The sequence below is a fragment of the Halyomorpha halys genome, unplaced genomic scaffold, assembly GCF_000696795.3.
Source record: "Halyomorpha halys isolate HHAL.00 unplaced genomic scaffold, Hhal_1.1 Scaffold2048.1, whole genome shotgun sequence".
Taxonomy (NCBI): Eukaryota; Metazoa; Arthropoda; class Insecta; order Hemiptera; family Pentatomidae; genus Halyomorpha; species Halyomorpha halys.
Window position 1 is genome coordinate 155245 of NW_027113440.1, and position 16590 is coordinate 171834.

At 28.3% G+C, this 16590-nt stretch overlaps 2 protein-coding genes across 2 annotated transcripts; one reads left to right on the top strand and one right to left on the bottom strand.

Moving 5' to 3' along the window:
* Positions 1 to 2063: 2063 nt before the first annotated feature.
* Positions 2064 to 10461, bottom strand: CCT8 (chaperonin containing TCP1 subunit 8; the record flags this gene model as incomplete). Its single annotated transcript, XM_014436702.3, is given in 12 exon segments — positions 2064 to 2369; positions 2948 to 3133; positions 3600 to 3653; positions 3792 to 3995; positions 4688 to 4836; positions 5047 to 5143; positions 6255 to 6392; positions 6751 to 6812; positions 7771 to 7969; positions 8736 to 8867; positions 9910 to 10080; positions 10277 to 10461. Coding segments are annotated over 12 exon segments (1641 nt in total). The 3' UTR covers positions 2064 to 2180.
* Positions 10462 to 11513: 1052 nt separating this feature from the next.
* LOC106691042 (TELO2-interacting protein 2) lies at positions 11514 to 16026 on the top strand. Its single transcript, XM_014436685.3, has 5 exons — positions 11514 to 12645; positions 13180 to 13302; positions 14420 to 14581; positions 14904 to 15107; positions 15752 to 16026. Exons 1-5 carry the CDS (start codon positions 12142 to 12144, stop codon positions 15995 to 15997), a joined length of 1239 nt encoding a protein of 412 aa, XP_014292171.1. The 5' UTR covers positions 11514 to 12141; the 3' UTR covers positions 15998 to 16026.
* Positions 16027 to 16590: the final 564 nt, after the last annotated feature.

The following is a 16590-nucleotide window of genomic DNA, read 5'->3' on the forward strand; positions in this document are numbered from 1 at the left end:
TTTACGCATCCAGTGGTCACAAACTTAACTTGCAGTATAGGTTCTCTCAGCTTGAAATAATTACCTTTTTTTTCCTTACAAAGATGACCTATCAACATAGCTAGCTAACTGTGAACACTATTAATTATTTATTACTGTTTTTATACCAACGGTTGTGTAAGGAGATGATTTGAACAGGATCACGCTTAACGCCACCTTGTGTTTTATCCGATTGAGAGTAGCCAATTTATAGACTGGGCTTGCCCCTAGGGCGCATCTAGACTCCAAGGGTTAATCTATACAGTTCGCCACATACGAGCGAGCATAAGTACAGAACGGATTCGCATCATCCAAAACTCACCTGTTTGGGGAATATCAGATAATTAAGTTAGGTTTGGTATGCTTTGTTGAGTTTTCAGCCGGCCAAACTAAAATAATGATCTTTACCAGTTGGAGTTCATAGATCCCAACCAAACTATTAACTTTAATGCTTAATACTAGAAATGAAAGTTTCTGAAGAGAGCCCCAATTCCAATCAAAAAATAATAAATACTTACATAGGGTTTTATTAAACTCCCACTTAAAACATAACTTTCAAAATAGACACTCCACATGGTGAGAATTTACAAATAGTAGTATAAATTAAAATATGAAGATAGTCAGGGTTGTGGTAAAAAATAACAAAAATAGTTAAAAACTATTAGTAGCATAAAATATTTTCTTCAAAACAAGATAAACTCTTTATTTCAACTTTTTTCATGATAGTTTTATTATTTTAAAAAACAGGTATAACTAATTAAATTAATTATTTATAAAGGTAACATAAATTGTCATTTGAGTTAGCTAATAATATGTAAAAACATTTTTTTCTTCTTAATCAAGACAACTTTTACAATATATCATGTGTGAGGGGCCTGTTCTGTAGGTCTAGAGTCTTTTCCTTTGGTAGTGTCCACCCTCCAGATCCATGCTGACTTGGACCTGATGATCCACAAAACAGGAAAATAAATCTTTAATCTTATTTAGGATCTTTTCAGAGAGCTATCACAAATATTAGGTCTCGTGGGCTGAATACATATCATTCCTCTAGTAGCCCTCTCAATCCCCTTCACTCCTTTTCTAGAATGTGTTAGTGCACCTCACATGGTTTACACTAAGTAACAAGGTACCTCAATGGTATCAAAAGTCCCTGCCTGTTTGGGATTATAACTGATATTTTCCATCCCTCAGACATTCTCTTTTTCACACTAACTAGATTTATTAGATGTTGAAATATTCCTATCCTCTTGACCCCCTGTTTCTCAATGTCTCATGGGTGATATTGTCAATACCTGTTATTTTACCCAATTTTAGATTATTTATTAGATCAAATATATGCTCTGCTCCTATGAAGTCTTCCATCATCCTCAATAAATATTTTTAATATAATTAATAAAAACAGAGTAATTTTCATTGATAAATTTGTAATAATAATAACTGATTTAATAAAATTTGTTCTATGGTTGATCAGAGTATCCAGGTAGTTAATTTAAAGAAATAATCTCCCAAGAAGATATGCCACTATAGTTTCTTAACTATTCCTATTTGTTTTCAATACAGGAAGATGTATTGGAGCATGTATAAGGGAAAGTAGTAGATGGAATTTGATGAAAAGGAACAGGATATAGGATCATTTAGGTGCCCACCCACAAAATCCATAAAAATTACAAAATTTGATTAACGGTAGATGTCATGCCTGCACATAAATTTGACTGACAGACAGGGTACTAAAACATAAAATGAAAGTAAATGTTTGATTCTGAGAATAACATTTTTTCATTTTCCCATAAGAATACAAAACTTTTAACTTCTCTAACATTTGGTAATGACAAAGAAAAAATAATTTATCAAATAAAATTGATATTTCTGTAGAAATAGTATGTTAAATACATAAACAAGACTTACATTGATTATAATAATTAACAAATAACCAATCATCTGAGCAAACAAGAGATGTTAAATACCACCATGATTAAGTGATTAATTTCTAAATTAAACCTAAATTAATTATGATCAAAAGGGTATCTATTAATAAAAACACAAGGTAGTAAAAAAAAAAAGTTATTATTGATGTTAAATTAATAATAATAAAGCAAATTAATGGTAGGTGAAAACTGAAGTAGTTTGATGATAGGAATTACAAAAGGGAAAACATTATAAATTTAATCATCATCAGGTTGCGCAGGTGGTTTTGCTGCAGGCCCTCCAGCTCTCTTGGCCATTATTATTTGGTCAATCCTCAAGACGGTACAAGCTGCCATTGTAGCGAATTTGAGTCCCCACTCCTTTAAACTCAAACAATCAAGGATCCCAGCTTCGTGGCAGTCAATAACTAGTTTATTATCTTCACCCTGGAATAAAAATTGAGACTATCAATAAAAATTCTTATTTACTGTCCTAAAATTAGAATAGCATAATATTCTTTCTAACTTGTTTTTAATTTAAAAACTTAGTGATTAAGATGATTGGAACATAACAAGGAATATGAAAAAAATAACTCCTGATATAGATGTAGATACTTCTCCAAGATGTAGGATTGCCTAAAACCTTGAAGGTTTTGGTTTAATTCAGGACCATTAAGTATTTTTATGGATTAACAGTTAAGTCTACTGAGGATAACTGTATAAATAATTAAATTTAGTGGTATTCTGTTCAAGAAATAGAATTCAGGTTTTGTGAAATTCATGTCACTTATCACCTTATGGCAATACTACTCATTCGATGTTCCTAACACCTAAAAATGTGACATTGAACCATGAAATTATAATCACTTGACGAAAGTTATCATCTGAAGCATGGAAAAAACTTATCCATTCAGTAATTATCTCAGCATTATATCAAAACAAAAGGATTGTATATAGAAAAAAATTATTAATCAGAGTTAGAATACAGACAAATATTTTAAATAAGTTACTTAACTAACTCATACCTGTATATTGATTCCAAGATTAGCTCCTTCAGATGTCCTGTGACCTTCATAGAGTTGTTGAAGAGCACTCCTAGCCTGAAGACCAGAGCTTTCAGCAAGGATTTTTGGGAATACTGTGAGAGAATGAGCAAATTTTGCAGCAGCGTACCTCTCTAGACCAGGAATAGTTTCTGAATAATCTCTAACCTGCAAAAAATAAAAATAAGCTAATATATAAATTCTGGATTTATGCAGGAGTATGTTATGGTCCAAATGAGCTTCCATGATAAAGTTTAAAAATACACTTCCTATCAAGATAAAAAAAAAACATACTTCTACTTTGATCATTATGACTATTATGGAGACAGAGTTCCAAATTATGTAAAATTTTAACATAGGAACTTAAATGGTTGCCAATTATAATGTTCAAATTTTAGTTGAGAAAACAAATAAACAAGTAAATGATGATAAATTTCAACTAAGTAAATTATTATATACTTCAATATAAAATTATACTTAATTACAAAATAAGACTTAGATACAGATCAAAAATAAACTTAAAACTAAAGGCATTTATAAAAGAACAACAGTTCTTGTATAAGGAAAATCAGATATAAACATTTACTGATCCATATTCACAACATAATCTATAAAATTAAAAAAAATAAATTACCTGTTTAGCAAGTTCGGCTTCTACAGCACCTCCACCAGGGACCATACGGCCATCCTAAAAACAATGTTTTTTATTATAATACAAATAAACTTTCTATTAATTGCTTTCTAGATAGCTCACGAAATATTTAATGCACAAGATTAACAAATAAATTATTTTTCTTGAAAAGATGTTAAATGAAAATATACATACCCTAGTAACTAATTTAAATGTATTAACACCATCATCAATAGCACGTTCGATGTCATCCATATAATTTTCAGTTGCTCCTCGAACTATAATAGTGGAAATTCTTGACTCTTTTCCTTCTAACTTGAATACAACAATTGAATTCTCTCCTATTTCATCAATATATACACTGTCAGCATAGCCAAGCTCTTCTTTTGAAGGAGGTGTCTGAAATAAAAAATAAAATCCTTAAAATAATGAAAATTTAATCACAACTAAAAATAATAGTTATTTATTAGGTATTATTATTATTATTTTTTTTATGAATTGAAAATAAAGAACAAATAAGAGATATGTACGGTTATTAAATCTAAGATTTACTCTTTAACAACTCTCTTACTTTAATAACATAGAATTTTTAACATTTCTGAAACGATTTGAATAGAGCAATAATTAATTGAATAATATTAATTTTATGAAGACTTTAATAGAAAAAGAATTTATCACAAAAACTAAAAGAGACAATCACCCTAAAGAACAACCTTGTGGGAAGGGGTTCTCATAATAGGCTATACGCAGTAAAAAGTCGTTCCTTAAGTTATATCAGAATTCCTTTTTATTATTTTTGATGTTATGATCACTACTCGAATGGTTGTAACCTCATCCTTGTAAATCTTCTACTGATACTCATTATAAGTAAACAAAAAGAAATGCTTTCAGAGAGAATGGGAGAGGCTGTTTCACATCGATTCCTAGTTTTGGCCAATTTTACAAAGTTGCTCAATATAATTAAATTTTATTTTTTTTAAGCACTGCTCTACTCACTATTACTACATGTTTTACCTATATATTATTTTATTTTAACCTGGTAAGATTATTCACATATCTCATATTGTTATAAAAAATTATAAATAGCTAACCAGAATTGGTAGAGGAACAGCACCAGTTACTTTGCATAGCCTTCTAATGTCAAATTTAGACTGAAGACGAACAGCCATAAGTCCAGCTTTGTTCAGGAAATGAAGGGCAATGTCAGAGATTTTACCACCAGCTACAACTACATTGGCACCTATAAAAAATAAAAATTAATTCAATTACAATTGCTAAATGGTGAAATCTCCTGAAAAAGTCTCACTCTTAAGATATAAAAGAATTAAGTAACAAATATTCAACATAATATAAACATATGTAACATTCAAAATATACACCAGATACTATTATATTTTTATTAAAAAAAAAAAAAGTCAGCAAGATACAAAAATAAAAGTTGTCAACAAACCTGCATCTTTAATAGCAGCTATCTGTGATTCTAATTGTGATTCCTCACCACTTGAAAAAGAATGCAATTCAGCAGCTGTTTTTATAAGGACAGTACCCTGTAATGAAGGCATACAATTATTATAAACTAGAGAAAAGATAAAAGTCTTCAAAAGAAAAAAATTAATTGTGGCAGCCTTGGGACTAGTCGACAGAAATGAAACTCCTAGAAATGGAATGTATTAAAATTTTATTCAAAATGATCATGTGTTCCCTCTTATAGCTTAAGGCAGAAAACATTAGTTCCAGAACAATAATAATAATAATGGAAGAGCCATTTCTTAAATCAATTCTAGCAGGAAATTTTTTATACTGTACCAGGAGAGCAGTTTAAAGCAGCACACTCCATCATACTGGCACAGCTAGGATTGTTAAGCTTCTGCTCTCCAGTTGCAATATAAAATTTTCCAGCTAGAATTGATCAGTGTTGCTCCCCTCCCCCAACATCACCACTTCCAGTTCAGCTTAAGTCACAAAATCAATTTACTTCCATAGAATTTTTCTTAAGTTGTAGAATATCAGTAAAGAAATTCAAAAATGTAATAATGTTGCAGAGGTTTAAATTATATTGAAAGAGTTATGCAAGAATCATCCCAAAGAATGGTATTGAACAACTGGCTAGAAGATTGATAACAGTGGGATACAATGGGGTATATTTTTAATATTAATTTTTCATTGTGTTAAAGGAACAAATATATGAGCTTTTTTTAGGTAAGCAGTATTTTTATTTTATTTTTTATACAACCAACTATAACAGAATATGGTCGATGTAGAATACTAAAAATGAAATATTTATATATAAGTATGCATAACAATTAAATCAAATGAACAGTTATTATTTTAATAACCATCCAAATGAAAGATAAAATACCACTGGAACCAGTAAAAGTACAATTTAAAAAAATTTCAATCTACATGCAATGGTAACATGAAATAATAAAAATAATTTGAAAAATTTCACTGACTACATGTCACCTTTTCTACGCCACAATCCCTGATGAAGACCTGAAACTCAGGTCGAAACGTCGGCATAAAATAAATAAATATGATTTTGTTTTTTTATGTTGTTCTTTCCTGACCACACCCCCCGACAAACTTCTCTAATAATTAATAAATAAGTATAGAATAAAACTGAACTTAATAGTTAGTTATCAAATCTGAATTGCTTACTTTTGTCTCTGTTGTTGCAATATCAAATGGACAAGTATAAACCACAACTTTGGCTCCAGTCATCTTGGTGATTTCTCCTTCAACGCCTCTCTTAAATACCATGCCAAGAACAGTTTCTGAGCTCAAAATACTAGAACCCTGAATAATTTAAAATAAAAAGTTATTTTAAGACACAATCAATAAAATAATAAATTATTAAACTAAGATAATATTTTTGAAATTGACATAGATTAAAAACAAGTGAATGATATTTCACCCTCCAGAAACACTACAATAAAGAAAAATAATTTAAAATAGATATTTATGAAAATTTTAATTAAAAAAAATTAAATCACATTACTCTATATATTAATAGCATATAAATCCATACAACTGCTATTAATAAATAAAATTAATTTCAAAAAATTAATAAATAAAAATTCAAAATTGGGCAAAATTTTTGGGTTCGATAGATTTATTTCCAATTGCATGCTAATAATAAGTTCAAAATACTTACACTAATTTTCTGTATCCTGACATTGTCTACGTTAAAAGTAGTCTCCTCAGGCAAAATGGAAACTAAAACATGAAATAATGTAATAAGAAAATGAAACTTTTTTAAAAGTACTATAAATCTTCAGTGATTAATACTTTCCAAAAATAACTTTTTAATAATATAAATTCATATTTTCCCTTTCCTGTATATATTAAAAAGAATACAAGTCTTTTTGATCTATTTATTATACTATTTTAACAATGCAACAATAAATAATACATATTATTTACACACATTTTTTAGTTAATATTACCATTGATTGGAACATTAATATATATTTTGTACAGCAAAAATTACATTAAAAACAATTGAACTTAGAACTAATCATTCATCGGTATTATTTTATTGATTGAATTGTGAGTTTTGTTCCTTTTTTATTTAAGAAAAAGTTGTAAAAAAAGGTGATAAAATAAAAATAAAAGTGTAATTTAATTTATAAATTACTGTTGCATAACTAAATTATAGAAAATAATAAAACGTCAGTTTTTAATTTAAAAAATTAGCATACATATCACTAAAAATATTTTTTTAAGAAAGTACTTAAACCTTAAGTACAATATTATTAATTTGAGGCTTTCTGTTATATGATTCAAGCATATAATATGATTAACAAATTTTTTAAAAATTTGAAATCTAGATTTAAAACATGGTCAAAAATTTTAAAATAATGTTATCCCCAAAATTCTCAGAATATCTTTTGAGCAAATACCAGTTACAACTGAAAAACAATAAAATTTCAACAACATATTATTACAAAATAATAATTGTAATTGAAGAAAATAAGTTTACCAAATAACATTTTATAAGGAATAATATAATGCATCAATTTAAATCAATAGTACCAGTTTAAAAATATCATTTTTATTTAAAATATTAAAATTTTGCCTTTACTTGGAGGAATAACAAAAAAAAACACATAGTTAACTTTCTTAGAACATCTACACTAAACTATTAAATTGGAATAATGATTGATATACTTACTACAAGCCTTAGTGATCAAATTTCCAAGGAAATCTTCATAACCAAATTGCTTGCTCATAACAGAACTCCGAACTGCTTTTAACACGGCTGCTTCATCTCTTGGGTCTTTGATTTCATCACAGGTTAATGTTTTCAACACTTCTAATGCTTTGTTCAAAGCTAGTTCATAACCTTCAATGATGTCAGCAGGAGTCATACCCTAAAAAAATCAGCATATTTTGTTTTAAACTGGGTTGAAAAAAGGGAAGTTCAAAAAAATGTTTGTTGAAATTGAAATCACATAAATATTAACAACACCAAATAAATAAATTCAAATTTTCAAGAGTAAAATTAAATAGCTCAATAATCATCAGTTTCGATCTACCAAATAAATAAATTATTGATTTCCCATTCATTAATTATTTCTTGTTCATGTACAAATTGTTTCCAATGATTTATTCTCAGATCATCAGATAATTTACATCAATTGAAAAAAAATAAGAAAAGTTTATAGATTACAGGCAGGATTTTAGAATTTCATGAATAATCATTCGTACAGATAGCTCACTCACAAAAATATGGCAAACTGAAGGCCATCTTTTTTCCCTTAAAGAATCTGTAAAATGAAGGTAAGGTAGAAATATGAACTTGATTATTTTATTTTTTTAAATATATTTTAAAATAAATTTATAAAAATATATTAGTTTATTATTTCTTCTTTTCATTAAAATTATTTCAAACAAAGTCCCACAAACTATGCGAAATAAAAAAACAAAACAAAAAAACAGTTCCTTAGTAGTTCAACTGTTCGTCAAGTAAACTAAATGTTTCTATCCCTCTAACAGCCAGTTCTCATTTCCCAGCTGCCATATTCAAATGGAAGAACTAATAATACCAGATTGTTCAAATTCATTAGTTCATTGTGCTAAGGATTGTGACCAAATAACAAATTTGATATATTATTAAAAACTTAAATAAGTTAATACCATTTTTAATAAAGGTAAAGCTTCTTCCAATAATGTTCCAGCCAGGATGAGAACAAAATTAGTACCATCTCCGACTTCTTCTTCTTGCATGTTAGAAGAAAGAACCAAAACTTTAGCAGCAGGATGTTCGATCTGAAACCAAATAAAGAAATTAATTTTTCTATATTTTAAGAGATCAGTGATCAGTAGAAAACTGATTGTACTAAACAGTACAAACATTTAATTCCAGGCATCTATGGTATGGACTTCAGTAGAGGTCAGATCAAGAAAGGCGTGGTCGATTTTTAAGGATACCATCTATGGTATTATTCAAACTGACAGGAGATTGAGCTATGCACAAGCTCAAACATAGGACAGGAAAAATGATAGGTTGGTGTGAGATAAATAATAAGCCTGAGAATTGATAAAATAAATCAGATTATCCAAACATTCAATTACCTGAACTGGATTCACAGAAATGATACAAAGAGAGATGGATATATACATTCCTAAAAAATAAATTAGAAGAGTATTTACTCTAAAATTAGATTTCCTAGAATTATTATAAAGGAAATCCAGTCTTGTTTCTAAATAAGTACTCTTTTAGTAGTATGAGGCATGTTAGATTTTTGATGAAATCAGTTGACACAATATACAAATGTGGTGATTGATAGACATTTTTCTTCTTTTTTTTTTTAAGTGAATTTCAATTATCACACCACACCCTTGAAATAACCTTAATTCCCACACTATTATTGATTATTAGATAGGGATAGAAGCCTGAACATATTCCTGCTGGTATTTTATTTAGTTCTATACCATTATTATTGAGTATTGTTATAAGTACAATGCTCTTTAGGGGACTTAGTTCTCTTGCTAAAGTAATTTCTTATGAAATAAGAATAATTATAAACATGTTCTATATGATTATTTCTGTTTATATATATAGATTTAATTAGATTGTATTAATTTTCAGAGATTATGTTGATTCGTATTTATATGCTTTCCTTTATATTAAAGACCAAAAATCAATATTTGAAAATTGTATGTATAAGTAATTACACCCTCAACCCATGTTGGAGTTGTACCTCAGTACAATGAACATAAATTACTATAATGGTTGTGTATTTAACTTCCCATAATTTGTTAAAAGCAAAGTAGTAAGCAATAGTTTTGAATATATTTTCACACTTACTTCTAGTTCCTTAACAATGGTGGCAGCATCATTTGTGACAAATAACTTATCAATATGATTAATGATTATTTTATTCATTCCATAGGGGCCATAAGCAGTTTTTATGGTATTTACGAATTCTTTACATGCTGCAATATTCCTGAATACAGCTTCTTCTAGACCAGAGAAATGCTACAACAAACAGAAGTTTAATAAAATATTTGCTACTAATCAAATCAGTCAATTAATTGATATTAATGTTTTTTTTTATCATGCTAGCATCATTAAAGAAGCTTTAAAATCCCTATTAAACTTAAACAAAATGAGTAAATAGCAAAATAGGAATCATGTGTCACAATCACAATCGTATATATTTGATGAATCTTACTCTGGCCCCTTCCTTCAACATTTGAGAAAATCCTGGTGCTTTGGGTACGTGTAAAGCCATGGTGACAAATTAATGACAAATATAATCAACTTTAAATGAAATTAACTAAACACGCTGAAGTGAACCGCGATGAGGTTTGCCCACACAACCAATGTTGCCAAGATATTAAAAAAAAAAAAAAAAATAATTCTTTTATTATCGTATACTGCATAGTGATAATGAACCAAGATGCAAAAAAAAAAAAAAAAAAAAATGAACATAGTAAAAAATTAAACAATTTATTTCCTATGGTATTTAAAACAAATGTATTAGAAACTAATTAAAATGTTAGAAGGAGAATTTTTTTTGGGAGATTATAAAAAAAAGAGTACTGAGTAAAGTTCACTAATATCACACCACCTGACCCTTCTCTATTCAACTTCGGCTAGCGTTTCAAAGTAGTGCTGTCGATTTTCGGGTATTTTTCACCTTAGCGGATAATTTTAGGGTGTAGGTCATTTCGGGTAAAATGGTTATACATTATATAGTGCTATATGCTACATAATGCAATATATAAGCATACTAGTCCTTTTACTAGCTTTTTTAGTCAACCATTTGAGACTCTTTCTAGATTAGATTATATTCAGGGCGAGCAACATCTTGGTTATTAAGCCCTTTATATTTATTTACTTTATCTTCTTGTCTTTGGGATTTCATAGATGAATGTAGATTGATTTCTTTTAACTTTTAGTATACAGTTGAGTTTCTTTCAGAAATTTTATGATATTGTCTATGGATTCGGCTGAGTCTTCTAGAGCCAATTCTCTTGTACGAGGAATTTTATTATTTTCGAAGGCTTGACGAAATGATGAGCATTCTTCTATTATATATTTTATAGATAACAGGGACTGACAGGTTTGGCATCTAGGTTGGTCCTCTTTTGTGATTAAGTGGACGTGTTTTAATTTAGAATGTCCTATTCTCACTCGTGCAACAACCACTTCTTTTCTTCTGTTTCCCCTTATAGCACTTGCCCACTTTTGTATGTTTTTTTTCTAAACATTTCTCAGCTTATTAGTGAATGGAACCTTAGCCCACATTGAATCCCAACTTTTCCGACTCTGTTCCTTTGTTTTTCGGCTCGTAAATTTGGAGTGGGGGAACGTTCATTGCAGTCTATCAAGATTCGTCTCGGAACATACACTAGTACATGTTATTCCCATCTTAAATGTCGTTGTAGGTGTGTAAACGACCTTATTAACATTATTATTAATGTAATTGAATCACAATTTTCGAATGTCACTTGTTCGAGAGATAAATGATCTCATGGATATTTTTCAATTGAGTTCGGGTCTTAAATACGAACCAGTACATTGAATCGGTTCATAATGCACTACAAGAAATATAGCTACTTTGCTTTGATAGTAGCACATATATAAATATTTTTCTAATTGAACGTATTCCTAAGATAGTAACGTAACCTGGGGTAACTATGAAAATTAGGATATGTTTGTTGGAATACTTAAGTAAAGAACTAGGGAACTGTTTTTGGTATACTTCCAATAAAAAAATAGTCCTTTTTAAGTGCCGCTCCTATAAAAGCAAAACATGATTAAGCTCTTCGCTTTTAACATTTTTATATTTAATTTAATTATTTTTTTTTTTTAACGAATCCTTAGGATTGATCTGAAGAAAAAAAGCTGCATTTTTAGATTGAAAAACAATCTACCTCTATATAAATATGTTCAATCCTTATTGAGTGCACATATGGTTTGTTGAGCCTTTAGATTTTGAATCCTGTCTTTTGATTTGTTGATAACCTGTTTGATCTTAATTTTTCAATATAATATATAAATATTTTACAATTGTTGGTTTTTGATACAAACATGGATAACGGTGGAGGTAAATCTAATAATAATGACAAGGAATTTCATTTACTTTCAATCAAAAAACAAATTGAAGAATTGTATGTACCAAAATTTGAAAGTGGCTTTGAGAGACCAGCCAGTCCATCAGATTATGAGTCTTATCTTAGTAATTGTGATCAGAGTTTTGATAAATTATATTCTGTAACTACTAACTTAATTATTTGCCAGGGGGCTAGTGATAAGTTAAAACAGAAATGTATTTCCTCAGCATTTATTCTTTGTGGGGAACATTCTTTTTTTAATTTATGGACCACTGAAGTTTCTATTAAATTGGGGAAATTGATACTGGAAAAGCTAATAAAAGAATTGGGATATTTAAATGTCATTGATGCTTTGACATTATCCAATAGTATTGTATTGAGTAATATTCTGAAAGATTTAAGACCTAAATTATTGAAGGACTCTTGGAAATGTTTTGGTGCTGCTGTTGCTTGTTATTCTTGGGTATTACAAATTGTGGAGGTAAGAACCATTTATTATAATTGTTAATTTGAATGATGAAGATAGAAGTATTTTATTAGACATACTAATTTTTAAGGAAAACATGGTTGTTTATGAAATAATAATAAATATTTACGTTTTATACTCATAATAGTTACTCAGAAATAAATGTTTTAAAGATAATTTTCTATATTCCCGTTTATGTATGGTTTTATGTTTTGGGCTTTAGCAAATTTTTAATATACATATTTAAGTATGGTTTTTGGATTCAAGGAAAATTTAATGAGGATTTGAATGTTATAATTTGGTTGCTATGTAGGTAGATACTCTGGCCAGTGGTCTGATTATGATTTTATGGCCCTCAACGCTTTTTACTTAAAATTTGAAGATTTGGTTGAGTATACATGATAGCACAATGGTAATTATTAATTATATTACCACAAATAACAAACTAAAAATACCCTCTCCAATTTCATGGCTTTTGTTATATAACAATCAAATTTTATGTTGTATAATAAATATTTAAACCTTAAACATAAAATAATTTATTTTTAGAGTCCACATCTGGCTGAACATTTAAACAGTGTCCTTCCAACAGCTTTAATACTTGTAGATGACTTTGTTTCTGAAAACAGAACACTTGGTCTAAAGAGTTTGGAACATATTATCAATAATGTTGTAAGTTAATTCCTCATTTTTTACCTTACATTTACTCATACTACTAACTTTATACATCTAATTTTTTATTTTATATTATAGGCTTTACAAACCTAACTTTTGATTTTATCTTCAATTGTATAAATTAAAATAAAATGATTTAAATTAAGGAAAATTATGAGCCTAATATTTAAATTTTGAATAAACAATTACATTGTTTGTTCAGGATTTTATTTTGTGCTATTAATATGGATTCTTTGGGATGTTTATTTGGCTAATATGGGCATCCTAGGGTTTTTAGGACAGTTCAGGGAACTTTATAATGCCCTGTGGTTTAGTGAAGTATGGGTTGGTTTAATGTGAGATGATCTGATAACATCTCAGGTTTGCTGTTAACTCCCTATCAATTCCATACAAAAGCTCCGATGAAGATCTAAAATTTGGGTTGAAATGTAGGCTTTCCTTGAAATTTTAATGATGAATGTTTCAGTATTTTTAGTTTCATTCTAACTGCCACACTGACTATTTAATTCTTGAAAAAAATATATGTATTGTAAAATTTTTCATTTCAAATTAAACTTTTTAAAATTAAAATGATATTATTCACATATGCATAAAGTTTATTTCCAGCTTTCCAGAAATAATTTCTGGTTAAAAGTTTTAATGCTAAGATTTCTATTTTAAACTTATTTTAATTAAAACCAAATTGTTTGCATTTAAACCAAAGTTCTTTTACTGTAATTGAAATATTACTTGGGGATGATGGGTTCTTAAAAGGCCATTTTTAGAGCTTTTCGGTTGACAATTTTTTTTTCTGATAAGACGTTTTTAAGGCTTTTATAGAATTTTCACCGTATAGTTACACATTATTATCATTTTCATTTCTGTTAAGAAATCTGAAAAACAGAAAGAGGAGATTTTTTAGTAGTTAAAATATTTATCTGACAGTCAGTCCTTTTTAATCTTAAAAAAGTAATTGAATTTTATAATTCAATTCAATATAAATTAATTTTTCCTAAAGAAAGCAATCTTTGAAACACTTCAAGATATAATTAGCTGTACACCTCTAATCTATTAAACTATAGTTATTTGTTTTATTTTTTACTATTTCCACAATTTTATATTTGTATTGGTTTAGGCAAGAACTCATTTGTGTTGGTTTGCTCAAGATGAAGTTATTTTGAAGGCATTAGAACCCCTGGTATTTTTCAAAGAAGAAGACCTCATTGAACCTTCGATTTCAGTGTTGATGTCACTGATGAGGAAGAAGTATCCTCAAGTGATTAACTCCGAACTACAGGTATCTTTTTTATGAATTTTGCATCTTAAAAAAAAAATAAAATGATTTTTTTTTTAACCACTTGGAGTACACTTTTTTATACTCAGCCCTCTTGCACATCTACATTATAAGGGAAAACACCATTCGAAATTTCAGCTTTCATAGGCATTATCATTTTTAGGATACAAGTATCACTGAGTAAGTTAGTGAGTGATATATTTCTTTAGGTAACACTCTATAGGAGGTATAAAACTAAGGTCCTAGGTTCTTCTGTAGGTCAATTTTTTTGATTTATAAATTGCTGTTGATATTTTATAATTCTAAAATATTCTTTAAATTTCAGATGAATGACTTTGATCCTCTTATAAATACTATTCTTCATAATATGATGTTGGAACAAAGAATTAAAATAAGAAATGCCTATGTGAAAATGCTCCCAGTTATCATCAGAGCTAGAGGACTTGGCATGTTACTGCATTCAATTGCTTTGTTAAAGGTTATTGATGAATATGTTTTAGAACCTACCTCTTCCATTGAGGGTCTTGAAGTAAGCATGCTATAATATTTTACCTTATCATTAGTTTTCAAGTGGTTTTTTATAGTTATCTAACGAGTTAATCAATGAATTTCTTTGGATGTTGAAATTGGTTGTTTGATCAATGAAGTAGAGAACCTTTCACATGTATGATGAAAAACACATTTTTTTAGTTTCTTTACAATAAATTACCAACAAGAGGTTTAAAAATATGCACATATACTTCTTTCATATTTCATATATCTTTCATAATCTTCATGGAAGATTGTTGACAAATTTAAACTTTGAAATAATCAAATTGTGGGTATTTTGAAACAAAGATTAGAAATAGTAGTGAATAGTAATAGTAAATAAATATTAAATTGAAGTTTGGCTATATTTACGTGGTATCCAACTGACTACCATTTTTTTCAAAATACTTGAGGGATTTTTAAATATATTCCAAAATGAAAATGTTATTAAACAAATTTTAATTTTTTGCTAGTTCATTTATTTAATAACAAGGACTAAAAACTCTTCTGAAGTTTTTTTGAATAAAAATAATATTGTTATTATTTGATTTGCCTTATTTTCTAGGGCCCGGCATTTCATATGTCCGAATACGATAATTTTAAGTAATATTTATTTTTACTTGTTTTATTATTTATTTATTTCAGGTTCTTAAATGCTTTATGGAAGTGTGTTGGCCAAGAATACACGCACATTTTGATCATATTTTTCTTCTGATCTGTAAAATTTACCTTGGCATTGATCATAATCGGTATACTGGTTTTTGTGTGGAGAAAGTATTAAAGGAAGTAGTTGAAATGTTGCAGAAATTGTGTCCACAAAAAATCGAAGAAAGAAGAAATGAATTTTTAAAATATCAGTGTTTTCCAGGACTTCAATCTATTTTTTCATAAATCCACTAAAATGTTGTTTTGTTACCTGATGCTGTTTATCTGTGCTTGGTTCTAACAAAATATATTTTAATTATATTTATTTGATCAAATAATTAAAGTAGTATTTCAACTTATGAAAAGAATGAGTTCCAGAAATACTAATTTATATGTTAAATGATAATATTTTTGTTATGAAGTATTATACTTTTAAAATGAATTGTTCAAAGGCTGTGATGAATACCATTTTCTCTTATTAGTAACACTTTTGTTTGTTTTGTTATTTTTAAAGTTATACAATGTAATTTTTAATTAAATAATGTTTTACATATAACTCCTGTTATTTATCTCCTGTTATCTGCTTTCAAAAATAAATAAATATTTATATTGAAGGGTGAAGGTAAAGCTAAGTTGTTGACATCTATGTCAATAGAATACCTGGTACTTAGCTAATCACCTTTATTTCAGTCAAAATACCAGCAACATTACATTGAAACTTTGTATCGTATATATGTATGTATAGTTGACCGTAAAAATTGATATATAGGGAGATGGTCAGGGTTGCGGTCAATAGTGAAACAAAAATAGTTTACAACTATTTATTTTCCAACGTTTCG